Here is a 16510-nt window from a genome sequence, read left to right on the forward strand (position 1 = left end):
TTTGTACCTTGAACATTGTGAATATAATATATTAAAAAGTGATAAAGTGGTCAGTAAATATTTACATTTTATTGAAACAGAAAGATTAACATTGTAAATGGTGTTAATTTTATGTGTTGTGAGATTCAATTGATGGTTCCTTTATTAATATCATCTTCCGGAGGCAATAATACAACAATTATGGGAACATCATCACCATTATCGTTATTTATGCTACCAGTTTGTCTTGTCGATTCAATTTGATCACTATTCTCATCTGTATTTGCTTGTTGATTGAAATTTTGCTTCATTCCTTTTGTCCGACTCTCTTCAGCCTGAGGTCGATCAGAACTGTTAATACTTTGATTGTTACTGTCAAGATCAATTGGAAAATTATCACTTGTTCCACTTTTTTTATCCTCAATATTATCACCTACTTCGCTTGTGATCTCTTTAATGGTCGGCGTTTTATCAGCAACCGATGAGAAAACAGTCTTTTCACTCGTTGAGGGTTGCATAAATTTAGATGTTTTAACCAACATATCAACAATATCACTAACATTTCCCATTGAAGCTGGGACAACAGTAATATTGCCATGATGTAGATTGAGAAATGGATCAACTAAGGGTTTAACTGTTGATGTTTTTAAATTGGAAAGGATTAAACTTGGTTTTGGTGTTGTCGGAATTGGCTCAATGATTACTTGTGAATTGGAGGGTGGACATGGACTAGATGAGCTTGTTGAGGGCAGTAAAGAGGTTTGACTTTTTCTTATATCTTCCAGTGTATCCTGCATCATTTTGATTAAACGGTTTAATGAATTTTCATCTTTACCAATATCAACCGATCCATTATCTTCAGCTATTTTGGTTACAATTGCGGGTTCAGTTGGAATTTTTGATGTTAACCTTATTTGATAAATGGTCCCAGGTTTCCGTGAATTGGATGAACTTCCAATTACTCCTAATGATGGATCATCAGACATTTTTAGGGTCACAATAGTTCCTCTATCTGAAGATGTTTCCACTCCTGGTAAGATTGAGACAGATTCAATTGAACCCTTCTTTGATTTACTTTGATCTGCTTTAATTGTTTGCCCTCGATTTCCAATGTAGACAGTATCCATGTTTGATTTGCTAGACTGTCTATCGTCTAACTGAATCATTGTTGATTTAGGAGTGGAAATTGAACTTCTATTACTGTTGTTTTTGCGTCGAACATTTTGCCGAGAATTTGATTTTCGTCTCTTTGATTCACTAGATTTTGTTGTTGCTGTCGCTGGAGTAGTTAATAATGTCGTTAATTTGCTTGGTTTCTCGTCTTCCTCTTCATCTTCACTATCGACTATTGCTTTTTTAGTATCAACATTTTCTCCATTTTCCTCCTCATCATCATTATCATCATGATTGACCGAATCAGTTTCACTTGCACGATGCTCTTTAATCAACCTTTTCTCATCTGTAGAGCCACTATCATCTGGCTTGACTGTTGTCTTGGCAGCTTTGGCTTTGTTGCGATTTGTGCGACTACTTGTTACTTTTGGACTTGATGTTGAACTATTTTGCTGACTTTTTGGTTTATTTGATGACTTTTTTCTCGATGCTCTTGTTGTCGAAGTCAATGATGATATTTTTTCCGTAGTTACATCAATGTCTTCTGTTAGTTCATCATCATTTTCTGTTGTCAGTTTACTTTCATCTTCATCAGTCTCGAAATCTTTCTTGGTTGTTTTGCTGTTTCCATTTTTCTTTCGCTTTTCACGTTTCTCATTCAATTTAGCTACTGTAGACTCTCTGTCTTCATTATTTTCCTCGTCCTCTCCAATCACTGACTCATCTCGTCTTTTACCACGTATCTTTTTCCTAGACGAAAGTTCAGTAACAACAGAGTCTTCATAATCATAGTCACCCTTGGTCAAGTAAGTCTCGGTTACTGCTGACTTGCTGCTTCCTTTGTAAACGGGTTGAGGTGAATAATTACTTGTATGCTCATTTAATGAAGCTCGATGACCTGTTGATTAAAAATAAAAATCATTAGAATGGCTAAAATGGATTTATGATTTATCTGCAAGATAATATAATAATACTGTAATGCCTTTAATAGTCCAAGTATTTTGCTGAACATAAACAGTTTATGAATTATACAATTGTACAGTAATTGTATACTTAACCAGATTTTTGTGGACATTAAAGATTTTGCTTTCTATGAATAAATCAACATACAAAATACTCGAAAAGCGCTGTCCACTGCAAATTCAAAGTTAATTAGTTTTTTTTGGCTCGGTTACTCTTGTCAAATGAATGGATGAGAACTGATTCCATTGAGATTCTGTCTCCTAATCGATTTGCTTGAAATTTCGCATTTTAAGAAGCCTTCTTTCCTTAATTCCTCTTTGTCCGGAAAATCGGAAAAGAGGCAGATTTGGTTCTCATCTTTTATGATCGATTGGTGTGTTGATTGAGTAAATAGAGATTTGAACTTGATTCCAATAGCACTAGTCTAAAGTAAATTACTATTTGTGATAAAATGTAATCAACTGTAGCATGCACATTAGAGTCCAATTTGATGAGCCAAATGACCTGAAATTTTGATTCATAAATAGTTGTAAATTGTCTTTAAACAAAAAAATTGTGTAAAGACAAAGTCTGATTTGGCCGGGCATTAAATTGGTTAATGAACATTAAAACCTGTTATTAATTGGCTTCAAACTAAATGTGAAAATTTGAATGAATGAAAATCAAGTGAAAAGGTAAACGTTTGATCATCAGTACTTTTACTATCAACGATATTTCCACCAGCCATCCACATTTTGCATCAACACCAATCAACCCACTTTCACCCGATTATATCTGAATGCAATCATTTTGATTACTTGTTTTCCTTTTACCCTTAAGATGATGAACATTAGAAAATACACTTTTTAACCCAATTACCTTGATTTGGATTCACTTGTTTGTCCATTAATGTATCCAGGTTATGGTAGGGTTTGTAACTTTGATAATAACCAGTGGCTGAAGTTTTATAATTTGCAGCGTATTTGGGTCCATAATCGTCTTCCGAGTAAACCGGTCTACTGTCCAAGTGTTCCTTTGAGTCACGGTTACTCTGTTGACGTTCTGATCCTTGGTTTCGTGAAGAAGTACCAATGTAATCATTGGCTTCAGTCTCGTCTCCGTAGTTATGGTATGGCCGTTTGGTTGCTGAGTTAAGGTGTAAAACAATAAGATATCAATGTTAATCAAAAAGATTCAATTTACGATGAAAAGTAAATTCAAGTGTTGGTTTAAAGATGTTTTTCAAATAGATTTGACTATAAATTTGTTTTCGTTGAAGCATTAAATTAGTGGGTTTATATATTAATAATAACCTTATAGATACAAAAATATATTCTGGTTTGGTTTCTCGAGCTCGACAGTTTATATTAAACTCATAATTGAATTGTTATTCAATCTGAAGATTTGGTTAATTTTAAAGAAAAAATCCAAATTTTGGGTAACGGTTAATAATGGATCAGCTGGTCAATTAGCTATGTGACTACTAATTAACGTAAACAAAGTTGAATAAATGTTGATACTTACATTTATCAATATTTGATGATTTTTTTAACTCTGATTCGTGATCTTCAACTGGACCTAAACTTATACTTCCCTTTTTGAATGTAATTTTCGCTTTGCCTAACCTTATTGCTGTTCCACCACCAGAAGCTGGGCCAATGCTTATTGCTGGAGTTGGATTGGGTTTTTTGGTTGTTGTCGTTACTGGTTTTACCTTTCGACTTCTCACTCTAGGAATTGGTTCACCATTTTCATCATCATCATAATAATCATCATATGGACGTTTAGCAGTTGAATAGCGTGTATTTGAAGCCATTGGTTGGTACATATCAACTGGAGGCTCCATAATGTATGGTATTGGTGCACTTTCCGTTTCATACTGAGGACTATCCATTGAAAAGGAAGGCGAAGACGGAACAGATGCAGATTGAATGACACTTGCACTTGAACTAGGAGATCGTTGTACTTTAAATAAAGGATCCATGAAAACAAATCCTTTCCAACCATTACTGGAAGATGCTTTTCTGGTTGGCTCCAAAAGTGTATCCAATAGACCTCTTAAAGCTGGACCGCCTCTATCAGAGCGTTTCTGCACCATCCGAGATTGTAGACGATCCAGTCTCATCAGCTGTCCATCGACATTGGCAATTAAACAATAATTTACTAGCACAAAAAGGGAAACCAAACACTTTGCTCGAGATGTTGTCTGGACATGTTGTCGTTTACCCTTCCTCGGTGGCATCTTAACAATTACAAATCAATTTTTGGTTAACTTTCAATTTCAAGTAACACCAAGGAGACTAATATTACTTACCGATAACTCGATCTCATCAATGTCCTGAATTTCCATTGTGTATTTTACTTGTGAAATTTCAAAGTAAAATATTGTTGACAATTTGATTAGTTCATTGGTCACTTGTTATAATGTTTCAATATGTTAATGTTGTTGTTGAAAAGGAAAGGTTCTTGGAGTGAATGGTTGCAAGAAAAAAGAATGGTGTTTCACTCAAAATAAGATCAACTTGTTGGTGTTTCGTTTGTTAACTTTGAAGCACCTTGGTTGGTTGGGCTGATGCATTGCCGTTAGTTGCTAATCCTGTTTAGATAAACATCGGTCAACAATCAGACCAACAACTTGCTTTTAAATTCAACCTCACTGCAGGGCAGCATCAAGACCATTTTATATTATATATGTATTTTAAACTGAATCACTTTTTTTTTGCAACTGTTCAACATGTAATGTGAAAACTTGTTCACTTGATCAGTTATTTGACTTACTATTTATAATTATTTCTTTCATCAAACTTTCTTCTTCTCAACCTTTATCTTCCAACTTGACCTAATCACCGAGTTTCTACTTTTAATTTTAATCTTCAATTAACATTCAATATCGACAGAAAAGTGTCCTTCCAATGAAGGTGTGTTTTGTTAATGGTAAAAACCAAGATCAAGTCAATGGCTGTAGACAGTGTGAATGTCCAACTAAATCTTAAAAGTATAAAATTAAACAAATCTAAATCTAGATAATTGTTATTGAGTTGATTGACAATTGAAACTTTGGGTTAAATTAACCAATGCATCGGCTACAGCTATTAACCAAAGAGTTCTTTGACTCGAGCTCTGTGATAACAAAGATTAATTGAGTAAGGCTTGGTTTTGATAGGAATCATTATAATGTAAATTATATCACCCTTAGGCAAAAGGTGAGGTTTAATCTTTCTCAATTATGATCCATAATGAAATATTAATTAACTGCGAAATCTGTCAACGTAATTAAACAAAAGGCTAGAAAAATCAAAGCCTTACATTAAGATAAAATCAATGACTTGAAATGTCTTGGCTTTCAAGTTGAGTATTGACATTATATGGATATCAATCGAAAGATTATCATTTACCTTGATTTTTGTTTACAATCAAGTGAGTAAATAAATGGAGACAGAGAATTAAACAAAAGAATCAATTATTCTACTGTATTTTTATGGAGATGGGAACAAGATTCATGTAAAGGAAGCGATAGAAACATAAACAAAGTAAACATTTACAGCATGATTACACATTATTTTCATTTCCAATTATCACGATTAAAAGTAATAATACAATTATTTGCAAGGAAAAAATCATAATCACTGTGTATATAGTCAACCATAGTTGGTTTGTTTTGTTTTTCATGGTAAATTGCTCGCAATCCATTTTCAATAGTTTTCTTGTAGCATCAATGCAGATAGGCACTTTTTTACACCCATCAATTTTGATCCTTTTGTTGCAGTTAGTTTTTGTTGCTTGTAATCTATTGTACAATTATGTAAATTATGACATGTTTAAGTGTAAAAATTTGTTAAAAATTTTATGTTTACAAATATTATTTCGTATTTCATTTTGCACATAAATTAATCGTAGAGTTGCTGTGTGCATAATCGTTTTTGCTTAGTAGTTGAAGTTTATCAGCTTGATACAATTTGAATGGAGATTGATGAGAATGAATTGATGATATTATGATAATAGTTAAGATATTAAAGATGAACAATTATTACAATTAATGAAACTCAATGTGATTATGATTAAATTTAAATGATGATTTGGCGAAAGAGTTAATTTATATTTTGTTGAAAGAAATTTTCTCCCTCTCACTAGTATGTAGATTGTTATTGTTTTTGTTACTTTGCTATTGATTGGTTTGGTGATTGGTGATAGACATTTGTTAAATGGAAATATAACTGTAGTTCCGTTTGTATAATTAAACTTCCACTAAGTCATCATTCCTGTTAAGGAGATACTCTGTCCTTGGATCAACAGTAGATTTATGTTTCATCCAACCATGAAAACATTTAGTAAATTTCCTAGTTTCCTTTCCTTTAAATGTTAACATCAGTTTTCTGGGTCGATCGGGTTGCTTGATTCTCATATTCTGTACATAAACACCTGCACTTTTTAGTGCTAATTTGATTTCAACATCGCTACACCTTGATCCAACCCAAACGAAAACTTGATCACCATTGTCAAGTATCATGATGTCTTCATCAGCCAAATCATCTTGACAAAAGTCGGTACACTTTTCTGATATACAGAAATATCCCTTATCATTGGAACATCTGAAAAGTCGTGTATATTGCATGAAAGAAGAATCAGTCTCATAAGGTTTCTTTCCACCTAAATAATGAAAGAACTCGTCTGGCTCTTCACCTTCAGTAATCACAGATACGATAAAATCTTGAGAATCATACATTTGAGAAGCAATTTCTTCAACTAAGGAAGCTTCATCCTCTGCAGCTTGTTTTCCTACCCAAACATAGGCAGTTCCGAATGAATCTTCACCAGGAATAGCCAAAATGAAACAGAAACCTGAACAAAGGATGGCAGCATCAGGTACTACTTGGATACAACGAGTTGTTATTAGTGAACAGTTTGATCGAAGGTAAAAAAATTCAGGTTGACGAGTGCATCTTTGATTAAGTGATACCATCTTATTTGATGATCCTTTTGGAGGTCTTTTACCAGTATGTATCACAAATTTACGCTTGAAATGAGATAAAAATTTATAATTTTCTTGTTGCTGATGGGTCCGAACAACTTCCAGTTTATCACCAAAATGAATTTGATACTTTTTCAACATGTCGAAAGTAAATGTTAACCAACCCATATTGGAAGCATCACGACCTTGCCAGAAATATGAGATAAGATGGTAATCATTGCTATCAATGATTTCGTCTTCATCTTCCTCTTCATCCGACTCAAGAGGTGGTAAATAACGACAGAGGAAAACATAACAATCTTCGCTGTAAAAGTGTCCTAATTCATCTTCTGGTAGACGAACAAACTTTTTACCCTCCAGGACAAATGCTTCCATAGATTTAAGCTCATCATTCCAACTTTCAATCAATTTTTCTTCCTCTTCTGGATCCATTGACTTAGCTCTTGGCATGAAAAGTGCAGAAGTATCAATTTTAACCTTTTGTTTAGACATCCATTCATGAAGATTAGCACCAGTTCTCGCAACCGAGTCAGCAGTTCTAGTAAAATCAACAGCAATAACATCATCCCAGCCATTAAATTTTGCTTTAAAGACTTGTGGTTCATTCCTAGAAAATAAAGTGAAAAATTGATTAAATAGAGTAACATTAAGCTTATTAAAAAATTCTGGCATTAGATTCAGACACGGAAAGAGTAAATATCGTCCAAAATTTGTCAATCTATTCAATATAGGAAGTAATTAAGGGCATGTCATTATAGAGTTAAATTGGGTCCTGAACAAAGTGTCAACTATTTTTAAACAGAGTTAGGTTAAAATTAGAAATTAACCTAAAATATCATGAGAATCGAGTAACATTGCCTTTCTGCTAGCAATGACTTTTTAAAAAAGTTGAGCTAGAAATGTAATTATATGATATGCAATGAGTTGACATTTTTTTCCTAGTTGTGTTTACAAGTTCAATTTTCATGTTCAACAAACTCAGAAAAAAATGATGAACTATTTACTAAAAGTCAACGTATCTTGATTCAAACAAATCAGATAATGGCCATAAGCTTCAACATTAATCAGAATCACTTGAGATGGTGGAAGTAAATAACAGAATATTAGATCACGTAATATTAGATGCAGTAACAGATTGGACACAGAAAATTAGGTGAAAGGGCGGAGAGATGTGCTGAATCACTATCAATAGATTCAATTATTAAAATTGTAAAAAATGGTTTATCAAAAACTCACCCTTGTAAACAACGAGTGATTAATGCAAGTTCCGGTCTTTTAATCATATCATACAATTCTTGAACCAATTTTATGGCAGCAGCTTTGACTAGACGAGGTGCTTTTCTCCCCAACCTGATGAGAAAGGTTGAAAAACATAATTAGCTTCATTGTTTTCATACAGAGACAATGATAATGAATTGAATGATAATTACCAAACAAATAAATCTGTTGAGCAATCGAGGATGTAAACATTTTTTGGTTCAAGCAGAGAAGGGAAGAGTTTGCCTTCTTTAAAATGAACTTGCGGAAGTTCGAGATAACCCATCCCTAAGCCAACTTTGTACAAAATAGGATAACAAGGTTTGAAATTTTTCAGATCTACGTGCTCATCAATTACGGTGTCATCAATAGTTTGTAGATCAACGTTTAGCTCCCGCCAAAACTCTTCGGGTTCTTCATCTTGAGAAATAAATACAATTTCTGCTTTATTTTTTCTTTCTTCTTTGTTGATTTTCTCAGCTAATAGTCGAGCTTTTTGTTTCATGGTATTCTTTGATTTGTATCCATTCCAAACATAGATAGAGTAACCTGCGTCTAAAACAAAAACAAATCTAGGATCCAGTGATTCACTTGATAAGGCCACTGTTTCTAGGTAAAGTTGACGGTGTTTGTCTTGAAGCTCGTGAAGTCGATACATTCGATGAACAACTTCAACTTCTTCCACAGTGAAAAATCCACTGGCTGTACGACCACCCTCTATGTACATTATGCGATCAGGAAAGAGGTGTAGAAACTCTTCCGATTCGTCTCCTTGCTCTTCCCTAATTGTTCGACATTGAGCACCAAGAAAGTTGCGAAGGTTGACAGCATGGATTGCGGAACAAGCTCTCTTATCAAGAGGAGCATTGGATCCAATCCAGAAGTAGATTTGCCAGCTTAAACTTTGATTTTCATCTTCATCAGTTTTTAAAACAATGTAACAATCACCTTCATAAAATTTACCATGGAGAGCTTCGTCAACAACATTGGGTAAAAAGTTTTCAATCTCCCAGACTGTTAAACCAGGAATTTGGCCAACACCCTCTTCAAAAATATCACTGTAATCTAATGGCGGCTTTTCTAGAGTTTCTTCCCATTTTTTAGGTTTCAGATTGGCATCACTTGACTCGGAAAATTCATCTATGAGTTGATCTCGCTCTCTAGCTAATTCACTCATTCCTTTGAGCACTTTAGCTTGGTTTGATTCATCGTCTTCCGCTGCATTACGATGGCGCCTTCTGAGTCGCAATTTACGCGCGATAGGGTCTTTAACCGGTGCTGTAGTAGGAAAATATTGAAATTGAATGATATGGAGGAGGAATGCATGTAAATAAAGAGTAAGGGTGGAATAGAAAGATCAAGGCGAGAGAAAGGAAAATAAGTAGAATGAAAAAGGAACAGAATTAAGAACAAATTCAATTGAACAGTTAAAAAGGAAAGAGATGATATTTCATCAAAAAAGTTTACAATTTCTTTTTACGGTAACTTACATGTGGGCGAAGCAAGACTTTTAGGTGCAGCAGCTCCTGCCATTCGCAATTGGGTTTTCAACGAAAAGTCAATATTGTAAAATTCAATTCCACTTCCTTTGGAATAGTAATGATGTTCAGGGGGCTTTGGTGGCATAATAAGATCAGGGTTATCAGAGAGATCGAGAACTTCTAAATCGTTTAAAAGATGTATGGCATCTGGTAAAGTTATCAGACGATTGTGAGCAAGATTGAGTTTTTTCAAGCGTCCACAACGAACAATTCCTTCAGGTATCATTTCTAAATTATTATTCGATGCAACAAATACTTCTAAATTGGAAAGTTTCCCTATTCCAGAAGGTATTCCATCAAAATCAACTTCATTATAACTAATGTACAGACGTCGAAGGCGAGTTAATTTACAGATTGATGGCGGCAAGGATTTAAGTCGATTACGTGATAAATTAAGTGTATTTAGATATTTCCATGCATCACCGAAATTGGAATCCAAGGATGAAATACAATTTCCACTGAGATTAAGCCTTTTAAGGTTGGATATTGTGTTTAACACAGGTGGCACTGATTCGAGTTGATTATCGGATAAATCTAATTCGCTAAGGTTAATCAGAGATTCCAATGACGAGGGTAAATTTTGTACATTTCGCTGTGTGTTACGTAAATTTAAACAACGGAGGGCTATGAGGGAAGGTAATTGTCTCAATTGAACATGTCCAAGAGGATTGCAGCTGAGGTTTAAAGTTTGTAATTTAACTAATCGTCTAAGTTGAGGAGGTAAAGTTTCTGTGATAAAAAAGTGAACATAATACAAAAGTTAGAATAAATCAGATGAAAAATACAAACAGAATGGATTAGCGAAGGATAAAAATAGAAACTTACCTAGTTTGTTATAACTTAAATCTAAATACATTAATTCTACAAGATTAACAAATATTTGATTAGGAACACCTTCAATTTGGTTGTGGTTTAAGTTGAGAACAAGAAGACTTTTTGCGTGTTCCAATTCACCGGGCACTTCTTTAAGTTGATTCCGACTCAGATCAAGCACTAGGAGTTCTTTAAGCTCAAATAAGCTAGTCGGTAGACCACCATTTTTTATCTTATTTTCCCGAACATTCAGATACCTTAAACAATTCATGGCAACAATATCTGATTGTAATGAAACTAGATTATTTTTTATCAGTGAAAGTGATTCCAATTTGGTTAACTTGGCCAATTCTTCAGGTACCCAGTTCATTGAAGTCCGGTTGAGTTTGAGCCATCTTAAGTCACTCATCTCGGTAACAATTTTGATAAAATCTTCCTCCTGAGTAAATAAAAGAAGATCACCAAAATATTAATAAGTAACAAGGTATAAACACTTTTATCCATAATTAGAGAACAACGAAAGATGGATGAAAACAATCAAAATTGAGTAAGTCAATCAATTAAAAGTGATTAATCAAGAAAAATGAATAACAGAGGGACTAGAGAAGATAAACATAAGCGCGGTCAGTAAAAGAAAAATTGACATTGAGATATGAATAGGTAAGATATAAGCAAAAGAGACGTAAAGATGAGGATGAAAATATTTTTACCTGGAAATTATTCCTACTGAGGTCAATACCTCGGACGAAGGGTAAAACTCCGGTTGACGACATCTCAGCCGGTTGATCAAGGTTCCTTTGTAATAATAAATAATGATTCAGTTAGAACCTTGCAACCGAAACCTTTGAATAAAAGTTGATTAATAAACACAAATTAACTTAAGGCCTATCTTTTTTCAAACTAACCTAAAGCAGAGTCAACTCAAGCAGAGTAAAGAGTAGAGAGTAGAGGGAGCCACAAGAGCTAACAGCTTGTCATTTACAACTGTTTCAGAGTTAAACATTTTTGCACATTAATGCGTTTTAATTTTGATCAATCGGATACGACGATTGATTGGTTTATAAAATATTTCATTATCCTCTATCAGAATTAGATAGATCAATTCTGTTATTGAAATTATAGTAATTAAAGGACAGTTTTTTTATTAAAAAAATAAACATTTCGTTGCCTTTGTATTGATGCCATCCATTTGACCATTCAATTTTGATGGCACATTTGTTGAGTCTATTTGAGCAGAAAGTAAGATTTCAAGAGCCAAGTTTAAAAAAATAAACAACTGAAAAGTCAATGCAGTAATCAAAATCTAGAGCTCTAGACTCATAGGCGACGTCTTTTTCGAAAGAGCAGTAGTGATCGACTGATTAGTATGCATTACTGAATTAGTTGGAAATTGAACGTTTAGCCACCTCTTTGGTTAAATTGAAATACATAAATACAATTGTATTTAAAGGTGAACTATCAATAATGGAAAAATGAGAATCAATAGCTTATTATCGATTTTTATTCCACTTTTAAGATGATTAGAAATTTACAGACAAAAAAGTTTATCCAGATGCATTCTCATTTTTTTAATTCTTAATTTCAGTCAATTTTGTCCATACCATTTGTTTTTTTAATTGATTTTCATTTGTATTTACAAAAGAAGAGAAAATTGACTGTTAATTTAATTTAAAAGTTAATCTAGATATTTTTTCTTTTTTGCTTCGCACAAATTGTATTCTTTAATTTTAATCTCATTTATTCCCATTCAGTGGTTGCAGGTGGTTTAGGAGTCAAATCGTATAATACACGAGATATACCATGAACCTGTGACACAGCATCGACAATTTGCTTGATTAGCTATAAGAAAATATAAAAAAGAGAAAAAGGTTAGATATTAAATTGACAGTGAATTATATTGCATAAAAGTACTTACCTCTAAAGGTAAATGCTTATCTGGTACTGCTGGTATACCAGTCATAAAATCTTCTGTAATGAGTGTTCTTAACACTACGGATCGTTGACAAGATGGTTGTCTGGATGCGACATCTCGATCAAAATGGATTGGTATCAATATTACTGGCATTTGGGCTATATTATTGTAATAACCGGATGCTGCTAATTGAGTTTGAGCAATATAATCGCATTCTCTCAGAGTGCTCAAAACTTGAGGAGTTAAATAAGTTGGTGTAACATCTTGTACAGGGAAGGTCACCACACCTCCAAAGATGTAGCAAACTCTATTGACATTATGACAGATACGAGGAATTATTTTTGCTAAAGTTATCAAATCTTCCCAATCACTTGGGAGTTCTTCGCTTGAAAGACCCACGACATGACTATAAGAACGACAGTCTCCCTAAAAACAGAAAATAATACAATTAGAATTGAAAAAACATTTACAAAAAAACTTGATTAAACTTACTTGAACACCGACGCTTTTTATGGGAAGTAATGATGATGTTAGTTTATATTTTATCCCTAAGTTGACAAGGAATTCTCTTTCTTCTTCAGTAGTTGCGTTTTGTACCCGATTAAGAAGAGCGTGTTTCTGTAAATAAAATATAATAAAAATAAATATGTGTTAGATTGATTAATATTTAGATTAGAAAAATAAATTTAACATTTCAAATTGATAATATTTCAAAATTTCAAAATTTTCCCTTAATCAAAATAGAAAGGATTGAAGCTAAGGATATTTACCTTCTTTAAGGCATTACTGTAGTTGACAATAACTTTAACAAGAACGGCAGTTTCAGAGAAATCTCGTCCCATAAAAGGTTCAGTAGCACATAAAATACGAACTGCTAGTCCAGGTCCAGGGAAAGGATGTCGTTGAACAAATTCTTCTGGTAAGCCTAATTTTCTTCCAAGCTCACGGACTTCATCTTTATGGAAATCTTTTAATGGCTCAACTACTCGACCTTGATCCCTCAATTGTCGTACTAAATCTGTATCGTTATGATGTGTTTTAATAGCATCTGCATTAGAACTAGCTAACTTTGAAGCGCTTTCTATTAAATCAGGTCGCAGGGTTCCTTGACCAAGAAAAACGTCTTCAGGTTTTAAATTGAGATCTTTAACAATCTCATCAGCTATCTTAACAAAAGTATCTCCAATGATTTGCCTTTTTTCTTCTGGATTTGTTGTCTGACAGAGTATTTCAGTTGCCTTTTTTCGACTTGGATCTTTTCTGTCCACCGGAACAGTTGTAGATGCGTTGTAAAATTGATAAGAAGCATTGATAACTAAAATAAAAAGAGATAAATGAGAATATTAAAAGATATAAATCATTAATTCCTGAGTTTACAACTTACCTTTAAGATTTAAGCCGAGACATTTAAGTGATTTTTCAACTTGGTCGCTTTCGTCTTTACGCATAAAACCATTATCTATATGAAAGGCTATAACTTGATCAGGTTTCAAAGCCTTGTGTAGAAGAGCAGCACAAACAGTTGAATCGACACCACCACTAACGAGCATCTGTAAAATTGAAATAAACATGAATTAAATGTGTTACATTAAAAGAAAATACGATTCCAAAAATGAAAGAGCTAACTTACCAAAACTTTACTGCTTCCGACAGATTTTTTAATATACTCAACACATTCTATTTCACGACTCTGCATGGTGTAAGAGCCGGTACAACCACAAATTTCGTATAAAAAGTTTTTAATCATTTGTTTTCCTTTGGGTGTTAAATCAACTTCAGGATGAAATTGCACACCATATAATCCTTTTTGTTCGTCAGCAATGCCTGTCGAGTAAATAGAAGACAGAAAGTAAATATTTGCTTTTAAATTGACATTTTAAATACAAAAAAAGGATAATCAACTAATTCAATAGCTACCTGCAACGATATTTTTAGAGTGCGCTATTGCTTTGAAATTTTTTGCAATTTGACTAATGCTATCTCCATGAGTAAGGAGTACTTCTTCTTCCTCATTGAGTCCTCTGTAAAAGTAAAATTATTACATGAGTTAAATATTTTAAAAGTAAATTCAGTATCTCTATCTTACTTGAATAGAGGACATTTGTTATCCAGTTTAATTTTATATTGACCATCTTCTCGAGCTTGGTCCCTATCGACAGTACCATCGAACTCTTTATTTAACATCTGAAGTCCATAACAAATACCAAGGACTGGTTTACCCAAGAAGAAGATATCTTTATCATAGGGTAGTGAATCGTTGGAATAAACGGAGCCAGGACCGCCAGAAATAATAATTCCTCTGTGAAATAAAGAAATAAGTAATTAAAACCCATTTATAGATAGTGAATCCTTCATGAAAGTTGAAAGGATAAAAGAGACGATTTTCAATCAAATGTGAGTGATAATAAGCCGATAAGATTAAAAAAAGATAGATATGATAGATATGAGAGAAAAACATTTACTCTTGAACGAAAAGGTTTAGAAATCAGATAGTGTACTTCAAGTTTTCGTTGATATTGCCTCGATATTAATCTGAGATAATCTATTCTAATCAATGCTTCACGATAACTTGAATGAGTAGTCTTTTAGATGGAAAAATAAATTAAGAATAGTTAGAAGAGAAATGAAGGGTAAATGAAGCTTGCTAATGTACAAAATGATTTTAAAGATCACAAAAATGAGGGAAAACAATATTTTAAATCAGAAATTACGAGTCACATAGAAACGAGTAACATGAACTTGATGTAACAGCCGAATTTGAAGAAAACTATTATGGCTTAATAACGCGTGTGACTAGTAACGGAATGGACTGAAAAATTGGATGCAGAATCAGGTGATAGCTTACTTGTATCCTTCCGTCTCCAATTGTTTGGCCGGTGTATTCAGAGGAAGAATGAATGACTCGACATTAAGTTCACGGACTCGCCGGTCAATAATTTTACCATATTGAGCTCCAGCATCGAGAATGGCAACTTTTTCCACATGGTTAATACCATTGACAGCAGCAGTTGGAATATTTTCGCTGGTATCCATTGATTGAAGGAATAACAAATCTATTCAAAGAGGATTGACTTTCAATTAAGATGATGTGAATATGTGACTGGGATTCCACGGAGTAGCACAGCTAAAGGATAGAAAAATAAAAACAAAATAACAAGCGATTACTTCAGATGTTCAGTTAAATCTGTCTCAAGAGAATGAGGCGGAGTAAACAGTTGATGTCACTAAGTATAAACAAAATGTATAATGGAAAGCAATTGAATGTTATCGCAATTCAAATCATCTGATACTCAGTGATATTGTAGATGAAGGAGATCATCATGATAAAGATTAGAGATGAATATTAAGATAAAGTAAAATTATAACACAATTGCTTCAAAAAGAGCATAAGTAAAAAATGAAAAAGAAACAAGCAAGAAAGAAAGAGAGAAAGAGAAAGAGAGAGAGAGAGAAGCAAAGCAAAAGAAGCTAACTTGATACCTCAAGGAGGTGGCATCAAAATATGATGAGTTAATCAAGTCCTTTAACATTGAAAGATAAGAAGAGGGTAAAATATGGCAGAGATAAGCATGGTGATCGTTGATCATCACAAGATTGAATTGAATTAATGATCTTACCTAAAAAATAAATTGACTGATGGTATTGTCTTATTATCCTCTTTTTGGTTTCTCCCTTTTCAAAATTGTAACATACACATTCCTTTTTATCACACAAGCGATGCAGCAGAGTTCATCGAATAAACCGCCGACAGTTTTTCTTAACAAAAGTTGATACAATTGCAGAAAATAAGACGATTGAGTCAATTGGGGGTTAAATGAAGGACAAAATTAGGTTCTTATAACTAGAATAGTTTTATAATTATTACAACATTTTGCATGAAAAGAAAAATAAGATTCATACAATCATACAGAAAAGAATGGCTCTCAGTACCAGAAAGACTTGCAAAAGTGAGAGTTGAGAAGAAGAACGTTAGATGGCATTACT

General features: G+C 33.4%; 3 protein-coding genes across 3 annotated transcripts; all 3 read right to left on the minus strand.

The window, feature by feature from the left end:
* Positions 1–47: 47 nt before the first annotated feature.
* Positions 48–4778, minus strand: LOC107366983 (uncharacterized). Its single transcript, XM_015934636.3, has 4 exons — positions 4349–4778; positions 3559–4276; positions 2914–3180; positions 48–1990 (listed from the first exon to the last, which is right to left on the minus strand). The coding sequence occupies exons 1-4, from the start codon at positions 4382–4384 to the stop codon at positions 126–128; spliced, it is 2886 nt and encodes a 961-aa protein (XP_015790122.2). The 5' UTR covers positions 4385–4778; the 3' UTR covers positions 48–125.
* A 699-nt stretch (positions 4779–5477) lies between these two features.
* fliI (FLII actin remodeling protein) lies at positions 5478–11516 on the minus strand. Its single transcript, XM_015931809.3, has 6 exons — positions 11325–11516; positions 10627–11053; positions 9751–10530; positions 8434–9538; positions 8240–8353; positions 5478–7610 (listed from the first exon to the last, which is right to left on the minus strand). Exons 1-6 carry the CDS (start codon positions 11385–11387, stop codon positions 6269–6271), a joined length of 3831 nt encoding a protein of 1276 aa, XP_015787295.1. The 5' UTR covers positions 11388–11516; the 3' UTR covers positions 5478–6268.
* Positions 11517–12093: 577 nt separating this feature from the next.
* On the minus strand, positions 12094–16435 carry bur (GMP synthase burgundy). The gene is made up of 10 exons (XM_089268370.1): positions 16144–16435; positions 15372–15650; positions 14613–14825; positions 14444–14547; positions 14157–14350; positions 13911–14076; positions 13297–13841; positions 13019–13144; positions 12530–12952; positions 12094–12453 (listed from the first exon to the last, which is right to left on the minus strand). Exons 2-10 carry the CDS (start codon positions 15557–15559, stop codon positions 12352–12354), a joined length of 2061 nt encoding a protein of 686 aa, XP_089124496.1. The 5' UTR covers positions 15560–15650; positions 16144–16435; the 3' UTR covers positions 12094–12351.
* Positions 16436–16510: the final 75 nt, after the last annotated feature.

The sequence above is a fragment of the Tetranychus urticae genome, chromosome 2 (assembly GCF_039701765.1).
Source record: "Tetranychus urticae isolate SD_2017Ah chromosome 2, NJAU_TeUrti_SD_1.0, whole genome shotgun sequence".
Classification (NCBI taxonomy): domain Eukaryota; kingdom Metazoa; phylum Arthropoda; class Arachnida; order Trombidiformes; family Tetranychidae; genus Tetranychus; species Tetranychus urticae.